Source organism: Staurois parvus, unplaced genomic scaffold (assembly GCF_062004578.1).
Source record: "Staurois parvus isolate SC_StPar_1 unplaced genomic scaffold, SC_StPar_1.0 ptg001418l, whole genome shotgun sequence".
NCBI classification, from domain to species: Eukaryota; Metazoa; Chordata; class Amphibia; order Anura; family Ranidae; genus Staurois; species Staurois parvus.
In genome coordinates, this window is record NW_028319214.1 from 1,837,011 (window position 1) to 1,864,961 (window position 27,951).

Consider the following 27,951-nt stretch of genomic DNA (forward strand, 5'->3'; position numbering starts at 1 on the left):
GCTGTTTTTTTTGGACCATTTTTATCATGTTATGTTTATCTGGAGTTATGCTTTATATCACAATAAAGTGGAAGGTCATGATAATGGAAATACAAAGAAACCACTTTACATTAACATGCAAAATGTAAAACAAAATGATAAAAATTGGCAGTAAAGAATTCACTTCAGGCATTTTTATAAGAAAAGTATAAACAAGTAGATTTACTGTACAGTGAAAGACCTGTACTTTAGGAATGCATTATTCTGGAAAATAGACATTTCATTGACATTATACCTTCCAAAAAGCAAATCTATCCTAAATAGCATCCCAGATTAGCATTTTATTCATCGTTTTGCTTGACAATAGACAAAATAAAAATCTGATTAACACATTTTCTGATCTGCCACATGGACTAAAGCTTTATTCCAGTCTGATGAAAAAACATGTAATTTATCTATAGATGCATTCAAAAAACAATAGCTGTATTTTAAAATGCATGAAATATAAGTACCTGAATTGTGTCTTTATTTAGCTTCTTGTAATGCCCTGTATAGTGCCATGCAGACTGGGGAGAGAGATGTAGCACCCCGATCCAGTCAGGGTTCTATTGTTTGCACATTGCTGTCAGTCTAACAATGTAAAAATGCTTGCAGGAAGGAGAGCATACAGAAATTGCGTTGCTTTTTGTTCACTGCCCAATCAGTTGACAGGATGTCAAATACTGAATGTACTTACAGGCCCATATTCAAGATGTGCTCCTTTAAGGCCCAACTTTACTATGTTTATTTAATTTCAGATAGATGAAAGGTTATACTCTCCATCAGGTTTTTATTGTAGTGTCCCCATTGGATAATTTACACCCTGTCCTGGAGATGCCAATCTACCTAAAAAAGGTTTTTGAGATTTGCTTTTACTAAACTAGAGGCGATGAACCTGGCCATGCTGACTGGATCAAAACACTAGCTGCACAGAATTAAAAATGTTTTTAAAGATAAAACATATAATATATGTATTTAATTTGCATATTTATCAGTTTGCCTAAAAGTAAATTGTATCTAAACTCAAGCACAAAAATGTAAGCTTACCAGTGCTTGATGTGGTGGCTGCATTAGGATTTTTGAATTTTGATATTCTCTAAGCTTTACAAGTACAAAGCAACATTATTGTGAGATGTAGACACCCACAATTGCCTGTTAATACTATTTAAATTCTCCAGATCATTTGCGCTGTGGATCATGTAATTCCTCGATCCCATGTGCACTGGCTATTGACTTTAGATCTTGCGCAGTTATACAACTAGAAGTATTTTTAGCTACATACTTAAAGTGGACCTATACTTTGCCCACACCTTATAGGAAGGGCATTAATCAGGCTATATTTACCTTCTCTGTGCTTCCCTGGAATAATGGTACATGAGCTAAAAATCACTAGGCCTAATCTGTCATCTTTGGGTAGGAGAAGTGTGTAAGTCGAAAGGTAGGAAAGGGAATCTTTGCCAGCTTAGTGGCAGATCTGGGTACCCAAAGTAGGAAAAGTACAATAAATTTAACATACCTCCAGTAACGTATCCTGTCATGCAGCTCAAAATGGGCAAAGTTGCCCTCAATCAATGTCTTACCTACAGTATGTTCAAAAACGTAGCTGGGCTATGTTAAAGCGGAGCTCCACCCAAAAGGGGAAGTTCCTCTTTAAGGCTTCTTCCCAAGCTCCTGTTTGTGAAATGCAGCTTTTGGGGGAGTGGGTACCCTAATTAGAGGGGTACCGTCCAAATCGGGTACCTGCTCTACTTCCACTCTGACCACCTAGGTGATCGGAAGCATAATTTCTCCACCCTCCCCACTGTCTCCTGGAACTTGTGACAGGTCCCAGACGCCTGTGGGACTGTTCACAATGTGCAGAACAGCTAGTGCTTGCGCAGTGGGCACCAGGCTGTGAAGCCACAAGCTGTCTTAACCAGATGGCTATAGTTAAGGTGCCAACTCCAGGAACAGAGTAAAGAAGGTGAAAACTGCTGAACAAGTTGAGCACAGCACTGGAATGTGGGACAGGTGAGTGGCTGTTTACTAAACATCAGCAGCTACAGTTTTTTTTTGCACAGGAGCCTGGAGTTGCTCTTTAAGCAGCCAGTGAACATTTTGTCCCTAAAGTTGTTGTGCTGAAAGCAGAAAAAAGTGGGCAAGCATAAGGACCTGAGTGACTTTGACGAGGGCCAAATTGTCATGGCTAGACAACTGGGTCAGAGCATCTCCAAAACTACAGCTCTTGTGCAATGTTCCTGGTCTGCAGTGGTTAGGACCTACCAAAAGTGGTTCAAGGAAGGAAAACAGGTGAACCGGCAACAGGGTCATGGGCGGTCAAGGCTCATTGATGCATGTGGGGAACGAAGGCTGGCCCATGAAGTCTAGTCCAATAGAAAATCTACTGTAGCTCAAAATTCTGAAGAAGTTAATTCTGGTTCTGATAGGTGTCAAAACACACAGTGCATCACAATTTGTTTTGTATAGGGCTGCATAGAAGCGGACTGGTCAGGTTGCCCATACTGACCCGTATCCATAGGTAAAAGTGCCTACAATGAGCACGTGAGCATCAGAACTGGAACACAAGTGAAATGAAAGAAGGTGGTGAATTCAAGAAAGGTGTGAGGAACATAAAAATTAGTTTGAAGCGTTGTTTCAAATTCTCTAGATCACAAGCCAATTGAGCGTCTGTGGGATGTGCTGGAAAAAGTCCAATGCAAGAAGGCCCCACCTCCCAATTTACAAGATTTAAAGGATCTGCTACTGACGGCTTTGGTTCCACAGCATACCTTTAGAGGTCTAGTGGATTCCATGCCTCGATGGGTTATGGCAGGTGGTCATAATGTTATGAATTGGTCTGTGTAAATGTTACTGTCAAGACTGTTAATAATCCAGACACAGACAAGTCAGGGCAGCTTTGACTGCAACTTGCAGCTTCGGTACCAGAATCCTATTACTGGCAGATTGTTAGAAATATGATGAATGACTTCTGGTTATGTACGAACTAATCCTTGGATGTCAACTGCTCATGATTCTGCTCACAATCTACAATTACGTTTATGGTGTTTATTCATAAAAATATTCCAGTATTTCACTCTGTAGACATTTCAGGTCACTTCCATAATTGCACCGAACACAATTAAGCATATTTTACATTAAGACATGTCTCATATACGTACATTAAAACATCTGCTGGTCCACAGTAAAGCCAGTTTACAGAATCGCTTGGACTGACAAATATTTCTCTTTATAATACAAATACATAAGGCAAAAGCAGCAGCTGATCAACAAATTACTGTACTTGTTTTTCTTGTTTAAATGAGAACCTGAGAAACAAAAATACAGAAAACATATAAAGGACTAGAAAATATACATATCGGTCAGATTGGTAATTTAACAAACAGCGCTATACATAGCAGAAAGATACCGTATGCCCCGTCCCTTGCTAAGCTCATCAGTCCGATGAATAATTGGTGGTCATGTTTCCAATGTCATACACATGTTGTAATCCTGGTCTCACTCCCTCTGTCTCACATGTGGGGGAGAGTAATCATGGTTACCCTCCCCGTTATACACACATGTGGGTGGGATTAAGTAACTTCCACAATGCAATGCATTTTTGGACATTGATTACTCCCCTACATGCTTGTATGAGTGGGTAAAGAGATATTGATCAAGTCAACGGGGATCTCGGTAAACACAACAGGGATTGCAAACAGTGAGTTTTTATGAACAAATGCAACAGTAAAAGTCTTTAAATTCATATTTTATACTGTAACAGTGGCATTCCAAGGTCCAAACAAATTGTTAGAGTCTAGTTGTTGATTATGGAACATGGGTGCATGAGGCTGTACAATGTAAATTATGGGCAAATTTCCATGCCCAGAAGACACAGCTGCAGTAATGAATAACCCATGTATACACCACACTTGCATAAACTTATGCATGCACATGGACATAGATCCCTGAACAAGGCCTTTGTGACCTCTGAGATTTATACTACTGCACAACTTTACACAGCATAGAGCCATTCATTATTATGGGTACCTGTATGATGCAGCTGTTCCTCCTGGAAGTGGAAATACACCTGCAATTTTACCCTATATGGTCTCTTTCACCCATGTGCATGAAGCCTTAAGGTTAGGATATAGGAAAGTAAGTGTTGGGGGTTATTACACAGAATTAAGTGTTAGATGAAAGTTAAGGTTTATTTTAAGGGTTAGGTTAAAGCTATACTCCAGGCAAAAAAAAACAAACACATTTTAATATATTCCTCAATAGCTAAATAAGTTATAAATACACTTTGTGTGCACCAAAAGCCTTTGCAAACCCCGATATCACCTGTGAAAGTAACAGTGTCATAATCACAACGCTGTACATAGCAGAGAGCAAAGCTGTGCAAGGGGCCAGCAGGCCCCACAATTACAGGCTGCCTGCAGATAACTATACAAGGGGAACATGCAAGAACAGCCACCTTGCACAAGGAGACTTGTCTTTATTACAGGAAGCCCCAGAACAAAGGCAAAGTTTTACACTGGATTACTGCACAGATCTGGAAGGAATACACAAAGCACATCAAGATTCAGGGAATAATACATATGACTCCTGTATTCAGATAATATTTGCTTATCCCAGATTTCAGCTTTGAGTTTATGGGATCAAGTGAAGTAAGTCTAAGTGTTAGGATCAGCATTAGGGTTAGATTAAAGTTAGGGGTCTTTTTCAAACTTGTTTTTGGTGCAAAAAGCACAGTGCAGAAAAATGCCAGTGATAGTCATTTGCTGAGGTCTGTGTGCAATACAGACAGGTCATGGTAAACAAGATTAGGGCAAGGAAATGACAATGCCATGCACCAATACCAAGGTATAATATATTCTCTTTAATACAACAGATTCAAGTCTTACTGTATAGAATATGTATAGAACAGAGTTAGAACCTCTTTCTGTGTTTTTCTTTCATCTACAGTATGTCCCTACTAGGAACCTTTTCTCTTATTCTCTTACATTCTATGTCCCTGACACTACAACAAGTAAAGAAAAAATTATCTAAGAAAACAAAAAAATATTAGCCTATTTAATTTTGTAAAGCGCTGTGCTAACTGTTGGCGCTATATACAGTCAGGTCCATAAATATTGGGACATTGACACAATTCTAACATTTTTGGCTCTATACACCACCAAAATGGATTTGGAATGAAATGAACAAGATGTGCTTTAACTGCAGACTGTCAGCTTTAATTTGAGGGTATTTACATCCAAATCCGGTGAACAGTGTAGGAATTACAACAGTTTGCATATGTGCCTCCCACTTGTTAAGGGACCAAAAGTAATGGGACAATTGGCTTCTCAGCTGTTCCATGGCCAGGTGTGTGTTATTCCCTCATTATCCCAATTACAATGAGCAGATAAAAGGTCCAGAGTTCATTTCAAGTGTGCTATTTGCATTTGGAATCTGTTGCTCTCAACTCTCAAGATGAGATCCAAAGAGCTGTCACTATCAGTGAAGCAAGCCATCATTAGGCTGAAAAAACAAAACAAAACAAACCCATCAGAGAGATAGCAAAAACATTAGGCATGGCCAAAACAACTGTTTGGAACATTCTTAAAAAGAAGGAATGCACCGGTGAGCTCAGCAACACCAAAAGACCCGAAAGACCATGGAAAACAACTGTGGTGGATGACTGAAGAATTCTTTCCCTGGTGAAGAAAACACCCTTCACAACACTTGGCCAGATCAAGAACACTCTCCAGGAGGTAGGTGTATGTGTGTCAAAGTCAACAATCAAGAGAAGACTTCACCAGAGTGAATACAGAGGGTCCACCACAAGATGTAAACCATTGGTGAGCCTCAAAAACAGGAAGGCCAGATTAGAGTTTGCCAAACGACATCTAAAAAAGCCTTCACAGTTCTGGAACAACATCCTTTGGACAGATGAGACCGACATCAACTTGTACCAGAGTGATGGGAAGAGAAGAGTATGGAGAAGGAAAGGAACTGCTCATGATCCTAAGCATACCACCTCATCAGTGAAGCATGGTGGTGGTAGTGTCATGGCGTGGGCATGTATGGCTGCCAATGGAACTGGTTCTCTTGTATTTATTGATGATGTGACTGCTGACAAAAGCAGCAGGATGAATTCTGAAGTGTTTCGGGCAATATTATCTGCTTATATTCAGCCAAATGCTTCAGAACTCATTGGACGCTTCACAGTGCAGATGGACAATGACCCAAAGCATACTGCAAAAGCAACCAAAGAGTTTTTTAAGGGAAAGAAGTGGAATCTTATGCAATGGCCAAGTCAATCACCTGACCTGAATCCGATTGAGCATTCATTTCACTTGCTGAAGACAAAACTGAAGGGAAAATGCCCCAAGAACAAGCAGGAACTGAAGACAGTTGCAGTAGAGGCCTGGCAGAGCATCATCAGGGATGAAACCCAGCGTCTGGTGATGTCTATGCGTTCCAGACTTCAGGCTGTAATTGACTGCAAAGGATTTGCAACCAAGTATTAAAAAGTGAAAGTTTGATTTATGATTATTATTCTGTCCCATTACTTTTGGTCCCTTAACAAGTGGGGGGCACATATGCAAACTGTTGTAATTCCTACACCGTTCACCTGATTTGGATGTAAATGCCCTCAAATTAAAGCTGACAGTCTGCAGTTAAAGCACATCTTGTTCGCTTCATTTCAAATCCATTGTGGTGGTGTATAGAGCCAAAAATGTTAGAATTGTGTCGATGTCCCAATATTTATGGGCCTGACTGTAAATCCTGTATAATAATAATAGTAAAATGTGGAAGTGTTTGAACTTCAGTCATGTTTTACTACATTTTGTGTCACAATTGGGGAGATTGCCTCTTCACTTCCTGTCTCAGTGACACACTGTGTGATTAGGATGTGATGTCCCCAGGACAGGAAGTAAGTGGAGATCCCCCCCTGTGGGCACTCTGCTTTAAAAGTCTGGAAGAGGTTCTAGCCTTTACCCTCTGTACCAAAAACTGAAGCAATGTTTTGGCTGTAGCTGATCTTAAAAAAGTTACTGTACAGTGCATTCATAAAGTATTCAGACTCCCTTCACTTTTTACATTTTGTTATCTTGCAGCCTGATACTACAATTGTTTAAATTCATATTTTTTCTCATTAATCTACACTCAGTAGCCCCCTAATGACAAAGTGAAAAAGGAATTTTAGAAATGTCTATGAATTTATTAAAAAGAGATACAATACTTAAGTATTCAGGCCCTTTACTTAGTACTTTGTTGAAGCACCTCTGGCAGCAATTGCAGCCTTGAGTCTTTTTGGGTATGACGCCACAAGCTTTGCACACCTGGATTGGGGGATGTCTTGCAATTCTTCTTTGCAAATCCTCTCAAGCTTAGTCAGGTTGGATGGGATCTGTCGATGGACAGTGTAAGGGATTTCCGGCAAGACGAATCGCAATCGGAAATGCGCATGCACATAGGAATTCCCGCAGGAAAATTGCCGGTTGTGCGCATGCATGCAGAAATGCACAATCACACACGCATGGCGAAGATTGTCGCCAGACGGCCTATTTAAGGAGTGTCTCTGCTCATGTTCAGTGCTGACTGGTCTTCAGCTCCCCTGTGTCCTGCTTGTTCCTGTGTGATTCCTTTGTTGCTGACCCGGCTTGTTCCTCACCTGACTCTGATTGCTCTCCTGATTGATACTGGTTCCTGACTTCGGCTCTGCTCCTGACCTTGGCTTTTCCTTCTGATTCTGTACCATGCTGCCCGATTGTTGATGACCCTGGCTATTCCATGACACTGCTTCTGTCTCTTGTCCTCACTACCTGACTTGCTCTGGTGCACGCCTGGCAAGCTACAAAACCTGATATGCCTACTACTACTACTGTGCCAAAATCAGAGGATCATCAGCCTTCCAAGGTCATCATCTGCAAGAGCTGCAAACAACAACTACTGGTACTCTTGTTCCCCTGGGTCCTAGACTCCCTCTGTTCCAACTCCAGCAGGGCCAGTGACACAAGTGAGGCCGACCTCGTCATTTCAGTCTCCCATCAGGTACGTGACAGACAGTCATTTTCAGGTTTTTCCAGAGAGTTTAACAGGGTTCAGGTCAGGACTCTGGCTGGGCCACTCTAGGACATTCACAAAGTGGTACCTATGCCACTCCTGTGTTGTCTTGGCTGTGTATTTAGGATCGTTGCCATGTTGAAAGGTGAACCTTTGGCCCGATCTGAGGTTCTAAGCACTGTGAAACAGATTTGCATTGGGGATATCTCTGTACTTTGCTCCATTCACCTTACCCTCAACCCAGACCAGTCACCCAGTCCCTGCTGGTGATAAGCACCCCCACAGTATGATGATGCCACCACCATCCTTCAGGTGCTTTTTTGTACATTCCAAGTGTATTGCAGTGAGGAGAGGCTTCCTGTCAGGAATGGACTAGCCAGCAATGGTGGGACTCACCTGCCTTTTGATCTGCAGTACCAGGGCTGGCCAGCGGGTGCTCCCAGCAATCAGAGACTCAACTTTGCAGCCAGCTAACACCTGGAACTGATTATGCTGGGGTATTTAAGGGATGGCCAGACTTGCAGACTCTGCCTTGGTGTTGTGTTTGTCCTGGGCCCTGTATCTGTCCTGCATCCTGTTTCTGGGCCTTTGCTGACCCTGCCTGATCTGAACCACTGCTGACTTCTCCTGCTCTGATCCCGGCTCGCTCCTGACCATCCCTCTGCCTGACCCTCTGTACCACGCTGCTTGCTACCTGTTCTGATCCCTGGCTTGTGACCCTGACCATCCCTCTGCCTGACCCTCTGTACTACGCTGCCCGCTACCTGCTGAACCTGGCCTGTGACCCCGACCAATCTCCGCTTGCTCCCCCTGTACCTACCTGCCCTATTGATATTGACCCGGCCTGCCTGACGACGCTTGCTTGTATGTACTGTTATCTGTGGGTGGTTGGTTTGGTTTGTTTGCACTGTGTTATGTTTTAGTATTGCACTGCGTTTATGTTTGTATGGTTAGTGTTAATAAATTACATTGTTTATAACATATCTGAACTCTGCGTTTCCCTGCATCAGTCACACACCTCTGGTCATACCCGGGAGCCCTGACATTACACCAAGGCCAATCCTGACCAGAAGTGGCTGCACAGGGAAGCCATCTTGGCTTGTTGATGGGAAGGATGGATCTGGATGAGGTTGCGTATTTATATCTGCTAGTGTTTGATGACAGGGAGTATGCTTATCAAACTCTGAAGGAGTATCCCCGGGATGAACTGCTAGAATGTATACGGCTCGCTCATGTTCTAGTAGATCAGGGCACAGAGTTCTCTGAGGTGCAGCCTTTGATTGAGGTTTGTGCTAAGTTGGTTTCATCTGGTACCCCCGAATGCAGGGATGAATTTTTGCCACCATTTAGTGCAGACCAGGTAGAGTCCCTGGTGTGGTTATTAGAGGATGATGTGGGTTACTTTCTGGAGCGTTATTCCACATGTTCACCACAGACACTAAGAGATTGTATAAACGCAGTGCAGTCATTGACCAGACAGGCTTTGTGTAAGCTCAGCTTTGTTCAACCCATACTGCAGACATGGACAGACTTGTTGCACCCAGCCTCAGTCAACTTACAAAAACCCAGTCCTGCTTCTAATCTATTTCCTCAAAGCTCTATTCCTGCATTCCCAACAGCTCCTCCTGCCCTGCTATCTACCGCATGTCAGTACCCTGTTCCCACTCGCTGCACCTATCCTGCCTTTAACCCTGTAAAAAAGCCCTCTGTAGCAACTGCTCCCTCTCCTGTTCCATCCTCCAGCTCTTCTCTGTCTCCAGCTGCTCCATTCGTTTGCAGACCTGCGTTTACTTGCAGTGCTCCAGTAGTTAAAACCAGAAAAAAGCGAAAATTCTTTCCAACCAATACCATCCTGCCAGTATCCAAACCGGTGAACCTGCCTTCCGTGGTTCAGCCTGAAGCCTCTACTCAGCCTGAATCCTCTACTCAGCCTGATGCCTGTACTCAGCCTGTTGCCCCGCCTGGGGGCCCGATGCCTGCCGCCCCGCCTGGGGGCCCGATGCCTGTCGCCCCTCCTGGGGGCCCGGCGCCCGCCGCTCCTGGGGGCCCGGCGCCCGCCCCGCCTGGGGACCTGATGCCGGTCGCCCCGCCCGGGGGCCCCGGTGCCTGCTGCTCCGCCCGGGGGCCCGCTGCCTGCTGCTCCGCCCGGGGGCCCGCTGCCTGCTGCTCCGCCCGAGGGCCCGGTGCCTGCTGCTCCGCCCGGTGGCCCGCTGCCTGCTGCTTCGCCTGGTAATCCGATGTGCCTCTGCCCGGAGTCCGGCCCGATGTGCCTCTGCCCGGAGTCCGGCCCGATGTGCCTCTGCCCGGAGTCCGGCCCGATGTGCCTCTGCCCGGAGTCCTGCCCGATGTGCCTCTGCCCGGAGTCCGGCCCGATGTGCCTCTGCCCGGAGTCCAGCCCGATGTGCCTCTGCCCGGAGTCCAGCCCGATGTGCCTCTGCCCGGAGTCCTGCCCGATGTGCCTCTGCCCGGAGTCTTGCCCGATGTGCCTCTGCCCGGTGTGCCGCTGCCCGGAGTCCTGCCCGGTGTGCCGCTGCCCGGAGTCCTGCCCGGTGTGCCAGTCTTTGATATCCCGCCAGTTACCAGACCCGGGCGGTGGAACATTTTGCCCAGCTAGGACTGTTTGGAGCGTCCTGAGGCCGCTCCTTGAGGGGGGGGTACTGTCAGGAATGGACTAGCCAGCAATGGTGGGACTCATCTGCCTTTTGATCTGCAGTACCAGGGCTGGCCAGCGGGTGCTCCCAGCAATCAGAGACTCAACTTTGCAGCCAGCTAACACCTGGAACTGATTATGCTGGGGTATTTAACGGATGGCCAGACTTGCAGACTCTGCCTTGGTGTTGTGTTTGTCCTGGGCCCTGTATCTGTCCTGCATCCTGTTCCTTTGCTGACCCTGCCTGATCTGAACCACTGCTGACTTCTCCTGCTCTGATCCCGGCTCGCTCCTGACCATCCCTCTGCCTGACCCTCTGTACCACGCTGCTTGCTACCTGTTCTGATCCCTGGCTTGTGACCCTGACCATCCCTCTGCCTGACCCTCTGTACTACGCTGCCCGCTACCTGCTGAACCTGGCCTGTGACCCCGACCAATCTCCGCTTGCTCCCCCTGTACCTACCTGCCCTATTGATATTGACCCGGCCTGCCTGACGACGCTTGCTTGTATGTACTGTTATCTGTGGGTGGTTGGTTTGGTTTGTTTGCACTGTGTTATGTTTTAGTATTGCACTGCGTTTATGTTTGTATGGTTAGTGTTAATAAATTACATTGTTTATAACATATCTGAAGTCTGCGTTTCTCTGCATCAGTCACCCCCCCCCTGGTCATACCCGGGAGCCCTGACACTTCCATCTAGTCACTCTGCCATAAAGGCCAGATTGACAGAGGGGTGCAGTGATGGCTGTCCTTTTGGAAATTTGACCCATCTCCCCACATGATCTCTGGAACTCAGAATGGCCATTGGGTTCTTGCTCACCTCTCTTACTAAGGCCCTTCTCCCCAGTGGCTCAGTTTGGCTGGGCGAGCAGCTCTTGGAAGAGACCTGGTTTTGCCAAACTTCTTCCATTTGAGGATTATGGAGGACACTGTACTCTTGGGAACCTTCAGTGCAGCAGACCGTTTTCTGTAGCCTTCCTCAGATATGTGCCTTGCAATAATCCTGTCTCTGAGCTCTGCAGGCAGTTCCTTTTTATAGAGAGGTGTGTGCCTTTCCAGATCGTGTCCAATCAATTTAATTTACCACAGATGGACTCCAATTTAGGTGTAGAAACATCTCAGCAACAATCAAGAGAAACCTGAGGCAGCTGAGCTAAATTTCAAGTGTTTTTGCAAAGGGTCTGAATACTTATGCCAATGTGATATTTAAGTTTTTTCCCTTTTTTTTATACATTTGCAAACATTTCTAAAATTCTATTTTCACTTTGTCATTATGGGGTACTGAGTGTATAGATTGAGGGAAAAAAGCAAATTTAAACAACTGCAGTATCAGGCTCAGGCACCTGGCTCAGACTTTCAGTGAGCCGCCAGCCAGCTGCTCCCTCCCTCTCCACAGTTCAGCGCTCCAGTAAGCGCTGAGGGGGCAGACCTGACAGCGGTGACTGACAGTCACTGCTCTCTGGTTAGAGGAGCTGTAAGAACTCAGCGATCAGCGGTCATGTGATCACTGAGTTCTCACACTTAGAGCCGGTGGGGGACAGATGCAGCATTGGAACAATGCTGCATACACCTAGGTAAGTATGATTAGTCGAAAAAATTCCAAACCCCTACTTCTTTTTTACGTTCCATTAGGTTCTTTGAAAGCATATCTTCCCTCACTTACTAAAATTAATTTTGTATTATTTGCACCTGAGATTCACTTGCACTTTTTGTATGCTGCATAAAAATCTATAATTAAATTTCCAGCATTAAGGAAACTGAAGCACAAGCTAAAGGTTTTGAGAGTTTCTCAAACAAAAACACTGAATCAATGGATCAAGAACATGGAAACCTGTATAGTTGTATATGCTTCATTCACCTTTCCTTACCCCATCAACCTGTGATTAATAGGCAAGTGTGTTGTACCATGCATTTAACATGTATGTTTATTGTGAATTCATCAAAGTTTTCTATTAATCTGTATTTCATTGTTATAGTTAATGTCAGTGTGCAAAAACATCAACCATACTTACAGGCTTTTCACTGATGACTTCTCTTTGTGGCCTTCATTTGACCTTGGAGAGGTTGTAATTATGGATTCATCCTCCAGCATAATGATATGGTCCTCAGTTGGAGGAATGACACCACTGATATAAAAAAATAAATAAAAAATATTGTGCAAAGGAGAATACATATTATATTCCAATAACAGGACAGTGAAAAAGACTACCTTTTATAACACTGCAACTCATCCTGAGCAACCAAGAGCTGAACTTTCAGCTTGTTGCGTTCTTGTAACACTTCCCTCAGCTCTTGCAGGGTAAACCGTGGCCGATTTGGGTCTGTCAAATCAATGATCATTTTGTCTGGCCCAGGATCTGTCTGTAAACATGAAATATGTAATGAAAAGTAAATAATATCCAATTTCACAATAACTAATTCTTGTTTAAACTCTTCTATCATTATTTATTGCTGGTACCGTCAGTAGACTTTACTACACCTATGCACCTCCCACCTGTGAATGTCTGGTGAGTATGAATGTACTGTGGATAAGGGGATATAGAAAAGACCTCTACTAATTATTTGCCCTCTTCCACATCATATCAAACTTTTTTTTTCAGAAACAGGCTCCTTAAAAATGTATGTTATGCAACTTCCTCTCAGTCAGCTTGCTCTGTCTATTTCAGCTTTCTCTCTGTAAAAGCAGTTTTTCAATAAAATAACAGTATGCAAAGTCTGCAGACGTGGAAACTCCAAAAGAGACAATGGTGCTCCTATTACCATTTTGCTCTATGCTCCACGTTCACACATTTCCTCTATAGATTTTCCTTGTCTGCAGACAGTGAAGGTCACAGCCTGAAAAAAATGCTGTTTGCGGAGAAAAGACAGCACTGGACAGTGAGTCTGGATAGCTGATCGGTGTCTTTTAAGGGGAAGTTGCACTTGTCTGTTAACGCATGCAAATCAAAATAACTACTTAACATGATCACGGGTTTTTTTTTATCAGTAAAAACATTATTAAGTTTAATACACTCAGTATTGATTAACCAAAGATAAATTCATTACTACCACAGTGAAAATTGAGCAAGTGACTTTGTATCTGACATGGTGCTTAATGATCTTGTTAGCCAAGCAGTTTTATTTTGTGCAGTAGAATACCCCACATGTGTAGTAAAACCAAAATATAATTGTATTACCTTGCCCTTAGTTTGAGCTACAGAATTGAAATGTGTATGGGCTTTTTTTAAGAAACCATTTACAGGCATGTGATAATTACATTAGGGCCTTGTTCACACTAATATATTGTATTCATACATCATGAAGGCAAAGAAGCAAGACTTCAGTTCAAAATTCATTCCTTTTAATTAAGCTGGTTCACCATAGTGTGAAAGCCTATTGTGGAATGGGTCACTGGACAGACCATCTAAAACAGCAATGGGCAAACTACGGCCCGGCGGACCTTTTAATCCGGCCCGTGGAGCCGTGGACTGTCAGGATGGCTGTCAGGATGTGTGTAGGCGGGGCAGCGTGACGAACGTGAGGGGAGCTAGGCTCCTCTCAGTCCGCCCTGAAGACCGGAACGGCGCGGGAACACGGCGAGAGGAACGCGCGGAGCAAAGGTAAGTGAATGAATTACTATATGGGGGATGAATTACTATATGGGGGATGAATTACTATGGGGGATGAATTACTATATTGGGGATGAATTACTATATGGGGGATGAATTACTATATGGGGGATGAATTACTATATGGGGGATGAATTACTATATGGGGGATGAATTACTATATGGGGGATGAATTACTATATGGGGGATGAATTACTATGGGGGATGAATTACTATATGGGGGATGAATTACTATATGGGGGATGAATTACTATGGGGGATGAATTACTATATGGGGGATTAATTACTATGCTTACTATGGGGGAATATTACTATACTTACTATGGATGACACATACACATCATTCATCTACTCTTGGTCCGGCCCCTGGGTCCAATATATGAACCCATTGCGGCCCTCAAGTCAAAAAGTTTGCCCACCCCTGATCTAAAAGCTGCATAATAACTGGAATTGACTGTTCTCTGTTTTTTTAACGCCATTTTGTTTGAAAAGGTCCTAAAGTAGGAGAGATCTGATTGCTGCCCTTCCCCAGCCACAACAGAACTACATAGATACCTGTCCAGACTGTGAGTTTTCTCTTAGTAGCCTTTCAACCTCAGCCTTTAGGTTATCACGTTCCATTTTGAGCTCCTCTGCAGTAAGACTTGACTGGTTCACCAAAGTTTCCAGCACCTCCAACACTCGGACAATCTTAAACTGAAGGTCAGCTACAATGTCTGATGCCCCACGAGCCTCTTTGTTGATCTTCAGAAGATCTTGGCCAATTACATGGGAGATGTCATACACATCCTCCACTGTCATTTGAAATGGGTCCTTATCAAATGACGATTCTGGCATTACATCCTCTGGTTCTGTTTCCATTATCTTCAGGTTGTATACAATCACTGTGAAATACAAAATCAAAAGTAAAAGAAAAGTCACCGGGACTGATTAGTAGAGTTCAGTATGGTCATTTGAATGTCTGAGCAGAAAAGACTCTGTGTTGAGACCACCTATTGTGTAGTCCATGCTTAGCACCAAAGCTACAAACAGACAGCTGCTTCTTTTCTCAATATTTCTTGTTTGCATACAAAATAACATCTGAACATGTCTGAGTTTACATAAATAAGGTGGCTGTTGTTGTGCCATATTAGTGGCCAGACATAACAAGGCTTTTGTTTAATGAAGTGGAGCGAAAACTCTCTTGGTCATACTTCTCATGTGGGTCAAAGGAGTGCAGAATGAAGCCCACTGTTGATCCATCCACATTTCTGACTGGCAGCTGGCTCAGCCTCTTGGCGCATCACTGAGAGCCTGAGCAAGCCACTTCCGCCCCCTCCACAGCCCAGCACTCCAGTGACAGGCAGAACAGACAGCCGATGACTAACAGTCACTGGCTCTCTGCTCACTGAAGACAGAGAAATAAGTGATCAGTGGTCTCTCAGCACAGAAAACTGTTTACATAGGGCTGCATATAAAGCCCCCCAGCGAAGAGGCTGCATATATACGTACCTCTGGTGGGAAGAGGTTAATAAATACACTATATATTTTAACCTTGTGGCTCCATGTGGTGAGTATTTACACAGCATCCTACCCAAACAGTGAGGAGTGTAACTTCTGGTGATTGCCCTAGAGAGCCTGGATTTAATTATTATCACATGCTGTCTTTGCTGTTCATACATGCTGGTCAAGGATTAGTGACACCAATGGTCATATCTGCATGTGGCACAGTTACTTTTGAAGGTGGAACAAAGTGAAGAGCTATTTATTAAGACACTTTTCATGGACTGGAGTTTTGATTGCTTTATTATTTTACATGGCACAGAGATGGATTATCATTGGATGGATTATCATTATTTAGGTTCCATTCACACTTGTGCAACTCCAAAATTGCACGATTTTGGAGTGTATCTTTGATGTAACTTTGGATGGGTCCGACTTGGATGCTACTTTGGCTTTGACCAAAGATAATGGACAACTGTTGCATGTATAAGATTTAGGTGCGACTTTCATGTGAATTTTGAGGGTTAAGATTGTAGTCTATAGACCTTAATTCGCATAAAAGTTGGACCAAAGTAGTGCATAAACTACTTTGAAATTACTGTGACTTTAAAGCGGAGCTCCACCCAAAAGGGGAAGTTCCGCTTTAAAGACTGGTCCCCTGCTCCCCATTTAGGATTGGCACCTTTGGGGAGTGGGGGGATACCCAAAATTGACAGGTACCCTCTCCCACTTTCGCTGTGATTGCCTAGGTGATTGGAAGTTATCCTTCCCCCTCCCTGTAGTCTTCTGTGACACATGACAGGTCCCAGAAGACTACAGGACCATTCAGAAAGCAAAGCACTACTCACACATGCGCAGTGGGCACCCGGCTGTGAAGCCACTAGCTGTCACAGCTGGGTGCCCACACTGAAGATGCTGGCACTGGGAACACTGGCCGGCTGCTGAAAAGGTTTGCGGGGAGGACAACATGGGATTGAGGGACAGGTAAGTGGCTGTTTTTTAAAAGTCAGCAGCTATAGTTTTTGTAGCTGCTGACTTTTATTTTTTTACAGTGTGACTGGAACTCTGCTTTAAGTTGCATAGATATGAACAGTACTCATTGAAAAACATGGGGTGTGACTTTAATGTCCAAAGTTGCACAATTTGCACTTCACCACTGGTGTGATACGATTGTGCTATTATACATTTTTTTCCTGTGGTCTTTTCCATCTTTCTTTTCTTGTCTTCTTTTCCTTCCTGGTTTTTCTGTTTTTGTTTTAGGCAGGATTTTGGGACGCCATGGTCCGACCGTCCTTGGGAATGGCAATTATTGGCCGACTTATGCCTTTTCTGCTGAGCAGATTACGCTGATCCCGCCATGGCTTTTGAAAATAGATTCACAAAATATCCAAGGCTTTAATTCGCCACTAAATAAAAAATATATATCCACCTGCGCTCCACAGACTCCTTATATATAACTAGCTGCTATCATCTACACCCTATACCATGGGACACATAAATTAAATATCAAGATATTGGATGAAGCGCTCTGCTATAATAATGCTAAAAAAACAAAATTTTATACACAAATGTAAAAGTGACTAATACTTAAATAATATATGTGCTAAAATTATATAAAAAAATCCATATAAGACCAGTCTGCCCCCAAATGGCTAAAACTGGTTATACATGTGCACACACAGCAAAAATAGAAAGTGACCAGGTGCTTGGGTACATAAATAGTGTCTTAATAAATACAAAGGTTTTAAAATCACAGTGAAAGGTGCCAAGTGTTTAAATAACAATAAATATACATATAATATAATCATGTGCAAAAAACATGCTATCACTCTTCTGTGAAGAAAATATATATATATTAAAGTGCTTTTGCATTCAGATAGTGCTCAGACCAAAGTGTCACTCCAGTGAATCAATCCTAAATATCCAGAGTGCCTCCTCACCTCCAACATTCGACCCCTAGAGGTCACAAATCATTTATTTAAATGATATTCCAAAAAAACGACATCAGGATATAACTTGCCCCACGACTCAAAATCTCAATATATACGATGCCTCAGCCATATGTCCATGGACCATGGAAGATTTAAGCACAAAGAGAGATCTCCATAGCGCAATATGTAGTTTTATTATAAAGAAAAGCAGATAGAAAACTCACATGTTCTCAGAAGTGTACAAGCAGTTTCCCCATATCCTATGGGTGTAATAGGAAATCGTGTTTGCCGAAAACCGGAAATACGTCACCGGAAGTGCATCACCGAGCTCCACCCGGAAATGACGTCAATGAGCTCCACGCGTTACACCACTGTCACGTGGCTTCTTCAGGATAGCCCTATCCTGAAGAAGCCACGTGACAGTGGTGTAACGCGTGGAGCTCATTGACGTCATTTCCGGGTGGAGCTCGGTGATGCACTTCCGGTGACGTATTTCCGGTTTTCGGCAAACACGATTTCCTATTACACCCATAGGATATGGGGAAACTGCTTGTACACTTCTGAGAACATGTGAGTTTTCTATCTGCTTTTCTTTATAATAAAACTACATATTGCGCTATGGAGATCTCTCTTTGTGCTTAAATCTTCCATGGTCCATGGACATATGGCTGAGGCATCGTATATATTGAGATTTTGAGTCGTGGGGCAAGTTATATCCTGATGTCGTTTTTTTGGAATATCATTTAAATAAATGATTTGTGACCTCTAGGGGTCGAATGTTGGAGGTGAGGAGGCACTCTGGATATTTAGGATTGATTCACTGGAGTGACACTTTGGTCTGAGCACTATCTGAATGCAAAAGCACTTTAATATATATATATTTTCTTCACAGAAGAGTGATAGCATGTTTTTTGCACATGATTATATTATATGTATATTTATTGTTATTTAAACACTTGGCACCTTTCACTGTGATTTTAAAACCTTTGTATTTATTAAGACACTATTTATGTACCCAAGCACCTGGTCACTTTCTATTTTTGCTGTGTGTGCACATGTATAACCAGTTTTAGCCATTTGGGGGCAGACTGGTCTTATATGGATTTTTTTATATAATTTTAGCACATATATTATTTAAGTATTAGTCACTTTTACATTTGTGTATAAAATTTTGTTTTTTTAGCATTATTATAGCAGAGCGCTTCATCCAATATCTTGATATTTAATTCGCCACTGAAACGGTCTAAAGTTTTCCATCGCCTCAAATCGCAACAAATTGACGTAGTATGCTTGCAGGAAACCAGGTTTTCCCAGTCCTCTGCCCTATGGTATTTTTCTTCATTATCCCACCTTTTACACGGCCTCAGCTCCCAAGAAACGGTGGGGTGTTCTGATAGCTCTTAAAAGTAATCTCCCCTTCATCTGTGCTCAGAATATAGCAGAAACCACAGGCAGGTACTTGCTCCTGCAGGGCACCCTCTGGGACCAAGAGGTTACTTTTGTCTCTTACTACGCCCCCAATCGCTTTCAGCATACATTTTTTTCCCATCTCTGCATCTCTCATTTCCCGACATTCCAAGGGTCTTCTTCTTTTGAAGGATTCGAATATTACCTTGGACTCCGCTTTAGATAGGCGCTTTGTCCGGGGGGCGGCCTCTTATCACGACTTAGTGTTAGAGGGATGTATGTGCTCTCTTTTGCAGACTGCAGGGCTTGCGGATGTTTGGAGGGAACTTCACCCAGCTGAGCGCGACTTCACGTTCTACTCAAATCCCTATAACAGTTTCTGCAGAATTGACCACGTATTTATGCATGTCCAGCAGCTTCCCTTAGGTGGATATCTATCCCTTCGTCATCCTGGTCAGATCATGATCCCCTGGTTCTACTCCTTGCCATATTAGGGTCAGCACGGCGCCCTTTTCAGTGGCACATTAACAAATCTTTCTTGACTACTCAGGTCACCTGCCAACAAATAGAATCTTTCCTACGTACATATTTCACGAAGAACTCGAGATCTGTTTCTTTGGCTGTGCCTCTGTGGAAGGTGCATAAAGCCATGGCACGGGGCCACATTATACAGATGGCTGCTGCTCGGAAGCGGAAGCATCGTCTTTTGGACCTCCACACTTTACTAGCCTCTGCGGATGCTCGTTGGAAGTCGCACCCATCCGTGGCCCATAAATAAACACAGGACGCTCTGGCTGCAGAATTAGACTTGTTTGCTTCTTGGGAGGCTGAGCCAGACTTGTGTTGGACCAAACATAGATTTTATACCTGTGCTATTAAGCCGGGTTCAATGCTGGCTAGGAAACTCAATTCTGTGGGGAAACCCACCAAAATGGTACGGTTACGACTCCCTGCGGGGGGCTGCACTTCCAATCCCCAGCAGATTGTTTCACACTTCGCAGACTTCCTTTCATGCCTATATGCCAAACCAGATCCCTTCCCTGTAGCTCAAGCAGAAGCGTTCTTTCAAGATCTACAACTTCCCGGATTGTTCGAAGCTGCGCAGGTAGCCCTCAATGCTGCAGTAACCGTATCAGAAGTACTTCAAGGTATCAAATCTTTACAGTCCACTGCAGCCACAGGCACTGATGGCTTTTCAGGTTGATCACTGCTTTCGGGGTTGTGGTCATCGTGGAGATGTATTGCATATATGGTGGTCATGCCCGAGACTGATTGGTTTTTGGTCTTGTGTATTTGGCCTTCTTTACACATTGTTCCATCTCTCCATACGCCGGGAGGCTCGATATGCTTTGTTTCATGGTCCCATACTGGACCTATTGGCCCATCAGCATAAGTTGGCTTTCTAATTGTTTTTATCGGCCACTAGAACAATTGCTCAGGCCTGAAAAAGCCTGTCTGTCCCTCTTCAGGGGTGCGGGTCCATACTGTATATTGTTGGTGTTATATCACTGATTTTGTAATTTATGTGCCTTTAATGGCCCCTATGTGGGTACACCTTTTACATGTTGATGTCACAGCACTGTTCTCTTTATTTTTTATGTGCCACTGATAGCCTCTGCATGGACGTGTCTTTTGCTCTGGTTTTTCTTCGTTAAATTGTTTTTTAAAAAGTTAATAAAAATCATTGAAATACAAAGTCGCACAATTGTGAATGGGTCTTTACTTTTATTATTTACTAGTAATTTACTTTTACATTTTCTGTTTGTACACGGTCTCATGTACCGTATTTTTCGCCGTATAAGACGCACTTTTTCTTCTCCAAAACTGGGGGGGAAATGTCAGTGCGTCTTATAGAGCGAATATGGAGCGGCCGGTCCGGTATTTCCACCGCGGCCGTGTCAGAATACCGGGCCGGCCGCTCAGCTCTGCAGCGGGACCTTACCTGTTCCTCTATCCAGCGGCGCACTGTCTTCCGGCTTCTGTAATGGCGCTCGGCATGACAGCCGGGTGCCCAGTGCGCATGCGCAAGAAGCGGTGCTTTTTGTGAATGGTAATGCGGTACCTGGGACACATGACAGATCCCAGAAGCCGCGGGACCAATCACAAAGCGCAAGTGCTTCTCGCTCATGCGCACTGGGCACCCGGCTGTCATGCCAAGCGCCATTACAGAAGCCGGGAAGACAGCGCGCGGCTGGATCGAGGAACAGGTAAGCTCAAACAAAAACTCTGCGGAAGTAAGAGCGGGTACCTGTCAAATTCAGGTACCCGCTCCCCACCTCCCCAAAGGTCAGCAGTCATCTGTACTGTCCGCAGTCTCTGGTCATCCCTGTGCTGTCCGCAGTCTCTGGTCATCCCTGTGCTGTCCGCAGTCTCTGGTCATCCCTGTACTGTGTCCGCAGTCTCTGGTCATCCCTGTACTGTGTCCGCAGTCTCTGGTCATCCCTGTACTGTGTCCGCAGTCTCTGGTCATCCCTGTACTGTGTCCGCAGTCTCTGGTCATCCCTGTACTGTGTCCGCAGTCTCTGGTCATCCCTGTACTGTGTCCGCAGTCTCTGGTCATCCCTGTACTGTGTCCGCAGTCTCTGGTCATCCCTGTGCTGTCCGCAGTCTCTGGTCATCCCTGTGCTGTCCGCAGTCTCTGGTCATCCCTGTACTGTGTCCGCAGTCTCTGGTCATCCCTGTGCTGTCCGCAGTCTCTGGTCATCTCCTGTACTGTGTCTGCAGTCCATTAGTTCAGAATTTTTTTTTTCCTGTTTTCTGCCTCTAAAACCTAGGTGCGTCTTATGGTCAGGTGCGTCTTATACGGTGAAAAATACGGTATTTGTTGTTTGAAAAATATAAAACATACTTTCTTTAGTCTGGGAGGGCTGGAACAATTGCCAGCTTTTTATTGCTGTATCCCTGTTGAAGATTTTGCCCCCCTTCACCAGGGAGATGTTGCCTCTCTAGAGGATCCTAACTCTTCTCTGCTTGTTCCAAAACTCAAAAATAAAAAGTTCTGGTTGGAGTTACATTGCAGTCACCCAGCAGAGTGATGTAGAGAGACTCTGTTGGTAAGCCATCACCTTGACTACTGTGCAATAACACTGACCTCCCATAAAAGTCTGTACAAAAACCAGGCAATGCTATTTTAGGGATCATAAGGAGGCCAGCTTTTTCTTACTGTGCCTCTGTTGCAGATTTTGCCCTTCTGATAAAACCATTTTCATCAGTGAAAAAAAAATTTCTCTAAAGCTGATTATATACTTTACAATCTGATTTTATAATACCAGTTCAATACTCCTTTGAGTAATCAAAACTATGTAATATAAGGACAAACCTAAATAACCTATTCAATTAGTGTCAAATCAGGCAGGCCCTTGCACTCCACAGCAGATGGTAGATCTAAAAGTGATTGTACAATCAGACTGTATCATCAGCCTAAGGGAGGCCATAGGCACTACAATCTGATTGCAAAATCCCTGTATAGATTTATTTAAATATACCAAAACTATGCAATATGAAAGCAAATCTGTACAATCCAATTGATCTATATCCAATCACACAGGTTTCTACAGTGCATAGTTGTTGGTTGATCTAAAGATGATTGTACAATCAGGTTGTATAGTGTATGGTCCACATATGGCCCACCATACATGTTAAAATCTTTGTACAATCAACTTTAAATTTACCATAACTATGTATTATTAGGATCTAACTAAACTACCCCCTCGTGTGCTGTTTGTTGTTGCTGTACTGTTTCATGTATTGTCCCCCCCTCTATTGTACAGCAATGAGCAAACCCTTTGGCACTATATAAACTCGATGTAATAATAATAACTACCAAATCAATCTGTATCCAACCAAGCAGGCCCTAGCACAATATTGTTGTTGATAGATATAAAGTAGATTAAACAATCAGATTGTGTAGTGTACATTTAGCCTTATGGTTATGGTTACCCTTAAGGCTCCATTCACACTTGTGCGACATCAAAATCGTGTATTTTTTTTTTTTCTGCATGTTGATGCGACTTTGGCTCTATCAAAGGATGACTGTTTGTGCTGTAAATGGTGGTTATGAATAGGCGCTAGTTTTTAGCATGAAGCGCGTTAACCTTTTTCTTCCTGGCACTGCCTGTGATATGGATTTTACCTAAAACGAATAAAGATTAAGAGTGCAGTGGATTCCAGATTTTCTTTACTTTGTGCTGTACAAGGTTGCACACAAGTCGCATGTATAACATTCAGGTGCGACTTTCATGCGACTTTGGAGGGTTTACATTAAAAGCTATGGCCCTCAAGTCACATGAATGTAGTTCAGGAACTACTTTTAGGTCACTGCACTTGAAGTCCCACAAATATGAATGGTACTCATTGGGAAACATGGGGTGCAAATTCTCATGCGACTTTGGACCCCAAAGTCGCATGACAAGTCGCACAAGTGTAAATGGCCTCTAAAGCTCAACACACTATACAATCTGATTGTACAATCTCTGCAAGGGCCTGCTTGTCTGGATACAAAGTGATTGGATAGATTAGGTAGGTCCTTATATTACATAGTTTTGGTGACTGAACAAAGATTGTGCCCCTAAGGCCGGCTATGTATTATAAAATTTTCCTTTCGATTTACCAAAACCATATAATATGAAGTCAAACCTATATGCTTTCAATTTGAATACAATCAGGCAGACCTTTGCATTACATAGTTGAAGAAAGGGCTTTTTTTCAGCGGGAACGCGGGGGCACGCAGTTCTGCCACCTCCCGCTCTGAATGTTGTAATGACAAAGGGTGCGGGGGGTTTATTAATGCCGGGGTCACTATTGCTGCTGGGGGGGATCTATTGATGTGGGTATTCTATTGATGCTGGTGGGTCAATTGTTGCTGGAATGGAACTACTGCTGAGGGAGCGGTCTATTTTTGCTACTGATGCTGGCTGCTGGGAGATCTATTGTTGATGGGGGGATAGGTGGATATTTTGTTGCTGAGGTGGGTCTGTTTTCCTGGGGGCGTCTATTGTTGCTGGGGGGGGGGGGAGCTGTTGATGGCTGCAGGAGATCTGTTTTGCTGCCTTTCTTGTTATTAAAATCCATAAAAATTACTTAGTACTGTGTGTTCTGTATTCCCTAAAATGGGCAGTATTGGGAGATGGGTAGAGTGAGGAGACAAGGGATGGTGCTCAGAGCTGGGTAGGGGGAGGAGACAAGGGATGGTGCTCAGAGCTGGGTAGGGGGAGGAGGCAAGGGATGGTGCTCAGAGCTGGGTAGGAGAGGAGGCAAGGGATGGTGCTCAGAGCTGGGAAGGGGGAAGACACGAGTGATGGTGCTCGGAGCTGGGTAGGGGAAGGAGACAAGGGATGGTGCTTGGAGCTGGGTACGGGGAGGAGACGAGGGACGGAGCTGGGAGCTGGGTAGGGGGAGGAGATGAGGGACGGCGCTCAGAGCTGGGAAGGGGGAGGAGACGAGTGATGGTGCTCGGAGCTGGGAAGGGGAAGGAGACGAGGGATGGTGCTCGGAGTTTGGAAGGGGAAGGAGACGAGGGATGGTGCTCGAAGTTTGGAAGGGGAAGGAGACGAGGGATGGTGCTCGGAGCTGGGTATGGGGAGGAGACGAGGGATGGTGCTCGGAGCTGGGTAGGGGAAGGAGACGAGGGATGGTGCTCGGAGCTGGGTATGGGGAGGAGACGAGGGACGGAGCTGGGTATGGGGAGGAGACTAGGGACGGCGCTGGGAGCTGGGTAGGGGGAGGAGACGAGGGACGGTGCTCGGAGATGGGAAGGGGACGAGTGACGGTGCTCGGAGTTTGGAAGGGGAAGTAGACGAGTGATGGTGCTCGGAGTTTGGAAGGGGAAGGAGACAAGGGATGGTGCTCGGAGCTGGGTAGGGGAAGGAGACAAGGGATGGTGCTCGGAGCTGGGAAGGGGGAGTTGACGAGTGATGGTGCTCAGAGCTGGGTAGGGGAAGGAGACAATGGATGGTGCTCGGAGCTGAGAAGGGGAAGAAGACAAGGGATGGTGCTCGGAGCTGGATAGGGGGAGGAGACAAGGGATGGTGCTCGGAGCTGGAAAGGGGGAGTTGACGAGTGATGGTGCTCGGAGCTGGGTAGGGGAAGGAGACAATGGATGGTGCTCGGAGCTGGGAAGGGGAAGGAGACAAGGGATGGTGCTCGGAGCTGTGCAGGGGAAGGAGACAAGGGATTGTGCTCGGAGCTGGGAAGGGGGAGGAGACAAGGGATGGTGCTCGGAGCTGGGAAGGGGGAGGAGACAAGGGATGGTGCTCGGAGCTGGGAAGGGGGAGGAGACAAGGGATGGTGCTCGGAGCTGGGTAGGGGGAGGAGACAAGTGATGGTGTTCGGAGCTGGGTAGGGGGAGGAGACAAGGGGTGACTTGGAAGAGGGGTGTGCCTGCACCTATTTCCTTTGAAAAAAAAAAAGGCCTGGTTGAAGGTAAATCATTTAGGAAATTGAACAAGAAAATTGTATACCGTTCGGCCAGCTCAAAGGTCACAACCTGACCATACATCCAACTTTAGATTTAAGCAGGCCATACATGGGTCGAATTCCAAATGAATTTTCTGTAGAAAATTGGAAATTTTGTGCATGTTGTAATCCGATGCTGCCACCATTGATTTTGAAATTCAGCCAACCAAGCCTTCAATTTCACCTCGTGTTGCTACAGAAAAGGATATACATGGCCAAGATTTTTCTTTTCTTTCCAGGTCACAGCTCATGCTCAGTTTGTTTTTGTTTATATTTACCGTACAATTCTCCCATCATTAATTCTAAATTTGTTTCTTTTTCAAAAAATATCCAACATGCCCGATCACTCAAATTTGATGGTTGCATAAAAATTGGCCATTTCTGTGACCCACTAATGGTGTGAAATTCGAACGAAAATTCTTAGAAATGATTTTCGAAAGAAAGTTCTTTTGGAATTCGACCCGTGTATGGGCCGACTTTACCACAATTATGTAATGAGGACCCGCCTAACTTCCCAGTCAATTTGTAACCAATCAGGCAGGCCCTTGCACTACATAGTAGATCTAAAGGAGATTGTACGTTTACATTTTAATGCGTGTGGTGACCCTAAACCTCCATTCACAGCTTCTTGTTTTGTAATAGCAGGTATAATTGTGTGTTTACGACATGTGGTAAAAAAACTTCACATTTCACACAGATACGGATGCACAAAGCACATGGTAAAAACACACACATATGAGCGTAGTAAACACCTACATGAGTTACTTTGCTGTGTTTGCGGTGCGTAGAGTAGCCCGCTGAAATCAAAGCGCTGGTGTGAATGGGGCCTAAAGATGAGTTCCGAGAGATGTGTATAAGAGGTGCGGTACTCCGGGGCTCCAACATCCAATGAGAAATGGCCTCTGCAACTGAGTGATTAACACCTTCCTGCCCAGCCTATAGCAGATTATCGGCCGGGCGAGACACTCGCCGTTGTCACTGGGCGTCATGTGACATCCTGTCAAAACGAGCCGCTCACACAGCCACGCGATCTGTCATCGGCTATCACTACACTGGCCCATTGTCAGTGTCATGTGACCGCTGTGACCAATCACAGCAGATCACATGTCAATTGTATACAATGGATGGCTTCCTGTCATGCCATCCATTGTATACAATTATGTTGTTAGCTATGACTGGTCAAGGCAGTCACATGATACAGACAGGGCCAACCACAGCCCATCTGTATCATGGGATCAGCTTTGCCCAATCACAGCTAATCACAACAAAAGACTGAATGAATCAGTTTCATTCAGTAACAATGATTGAAAATATCAATGAAATACATTGGTATTAGCAATCATAATGTGTTAAAAAAACAAAAGAAATCCTGATCACTTGCCCAGAGTAGTTCAATGTTACTATGGTAACATTGTATTGCTTTGGTCACAGTGTGCTGAAAAATAAAATAGTAAAAAAAAGAAAAAATGTAATAAAAAAAAATAGAAACATTTGAAAAAAAAATACAAATTCAATTATTATTATTATTTTCACCACAGAAAGGTAGCAGAATACACTTTGACCTAAATTTATGAAAAAATGTTATTTATTTGCAAAATTTTATAACAGAAGCGAAGAAACGTGTGTTTTTTTTTCAAAAGTTTCAAGTGTTTTTTGTTTTATTTAGCAAAAAATTAAAAACTGGTGATTAAATACCACCAAAAGAAAGCTCTATTTGTGTGAAAAATGTATAAAATTTTCATACTGGTACAGTGTTGCATGACAGCGAAATTGTCATTCAAAGTGTGACAGCGCTGAAAGCTGAAAATTGGCCTGGGCAGGAAGGGGGTATAAGTGCCCGGTATTGAAGTGGTTAAAAGACAATGGTGGTTGACACAACTTCCGAATCTCCTCAGCACCAGCAGCTGACTACACTGAGCCTTTCCCCTGGCAGGGACGTATTCCTCGTCTGAGGAGAATTCAGCTGTACATGGCAACCAATCAGCTTCTATCTTCAGCTTGTTTATAGAAACTTTGAACATGAAAGATAGAAGCTGATTGGCTGCTTCACTAGTAGCTTCTCCTTGGTGGTCTCACCTCATACAGGTCACTCACACACAGAAGGTATGCGGCTTAGGTCTATGGAAGTCTATGTGGGCCGTGACTGGCTGTATAGGAACTTTCTGAGAACACTGAAAACTCACCTATGTCGCAGCAACGGGCGGCCCTTCAGAAGTTGTCCCCAGTTTTGTCACTTCCTCATGTCACAGCGGAGTTGTTCTGCAGTTCACTCAGAGCCTGTCACCATGGAGACGGCATTCCTTTCACCCCTCCCTCCACTTGGACCTGCCCACTTTCACACAGCCAATTAACATCGGCGGCGCACACCGAG

The 27,951-nt window shown here is 44.3% G+C and overlaps 2 protein-coding genes across 2 annotated transcripts in view; one reads left to right on the plus strand and one right to left on the minus strand.

Annotated features, from left to right (window-relative positions):
* SNRNP35 (small nuclear ribonucleoprotein U11/U12 subunit 35) overlaps positions 1-27,951 on the plus strand; it is a 51,129-nt gene that overhangs the window by 16,430 nt on the left and 6,748 nt on the right. The gene's annotated exons all lie outside the window — the stretch shown is intronic.
* Positions 3-27,899, minus strand: RILPL2 (Rab interacting lysosomal protein like 2). Its single transcript, XM_089662012.1, has 5 exons — positions 27,764-27,899; positions 14,863-15,191; positions 12,909-13,060; positions 12,712-12,825; positions 3-3,323 (listed from the first exon to the last, which is right to left on the minus strand). Exons 2-5 carry the CDS (start codon positions 15,166-15,168, stop codon positions 3,290-3,292), a joined length of 606 nt encoding a protein of 201 aa, XP_089518138.1. The 5' UTR covers positions 15,169-15,191; positions 27,764-27,899; the 3' UTR covers positions 3-3,289.

Coding starts and splice junctions, on each gene's coding strand:
- RILPL2 (XM_089662012.1), bottom strand. CDS start 15,168: ATGGAAACAGAACCAGAGGATGTAATGCCAGAATCGTCATTTGATAAG. Junction 12,826..12,908: donor GAGTTGCAGTGTTATAAAAG/GTAGTCTTTTTC, acceptor TTTTTATATCAG/TGGTGTCATTCCTCCAACTG. Junction 3,324..12,711: donor AAGTCATCAGTGAAAAGCCT/GTAAGTATGGTT, acceptor TTTGTTTCTCAG/GTTCTCATTTAAACAAGAAA.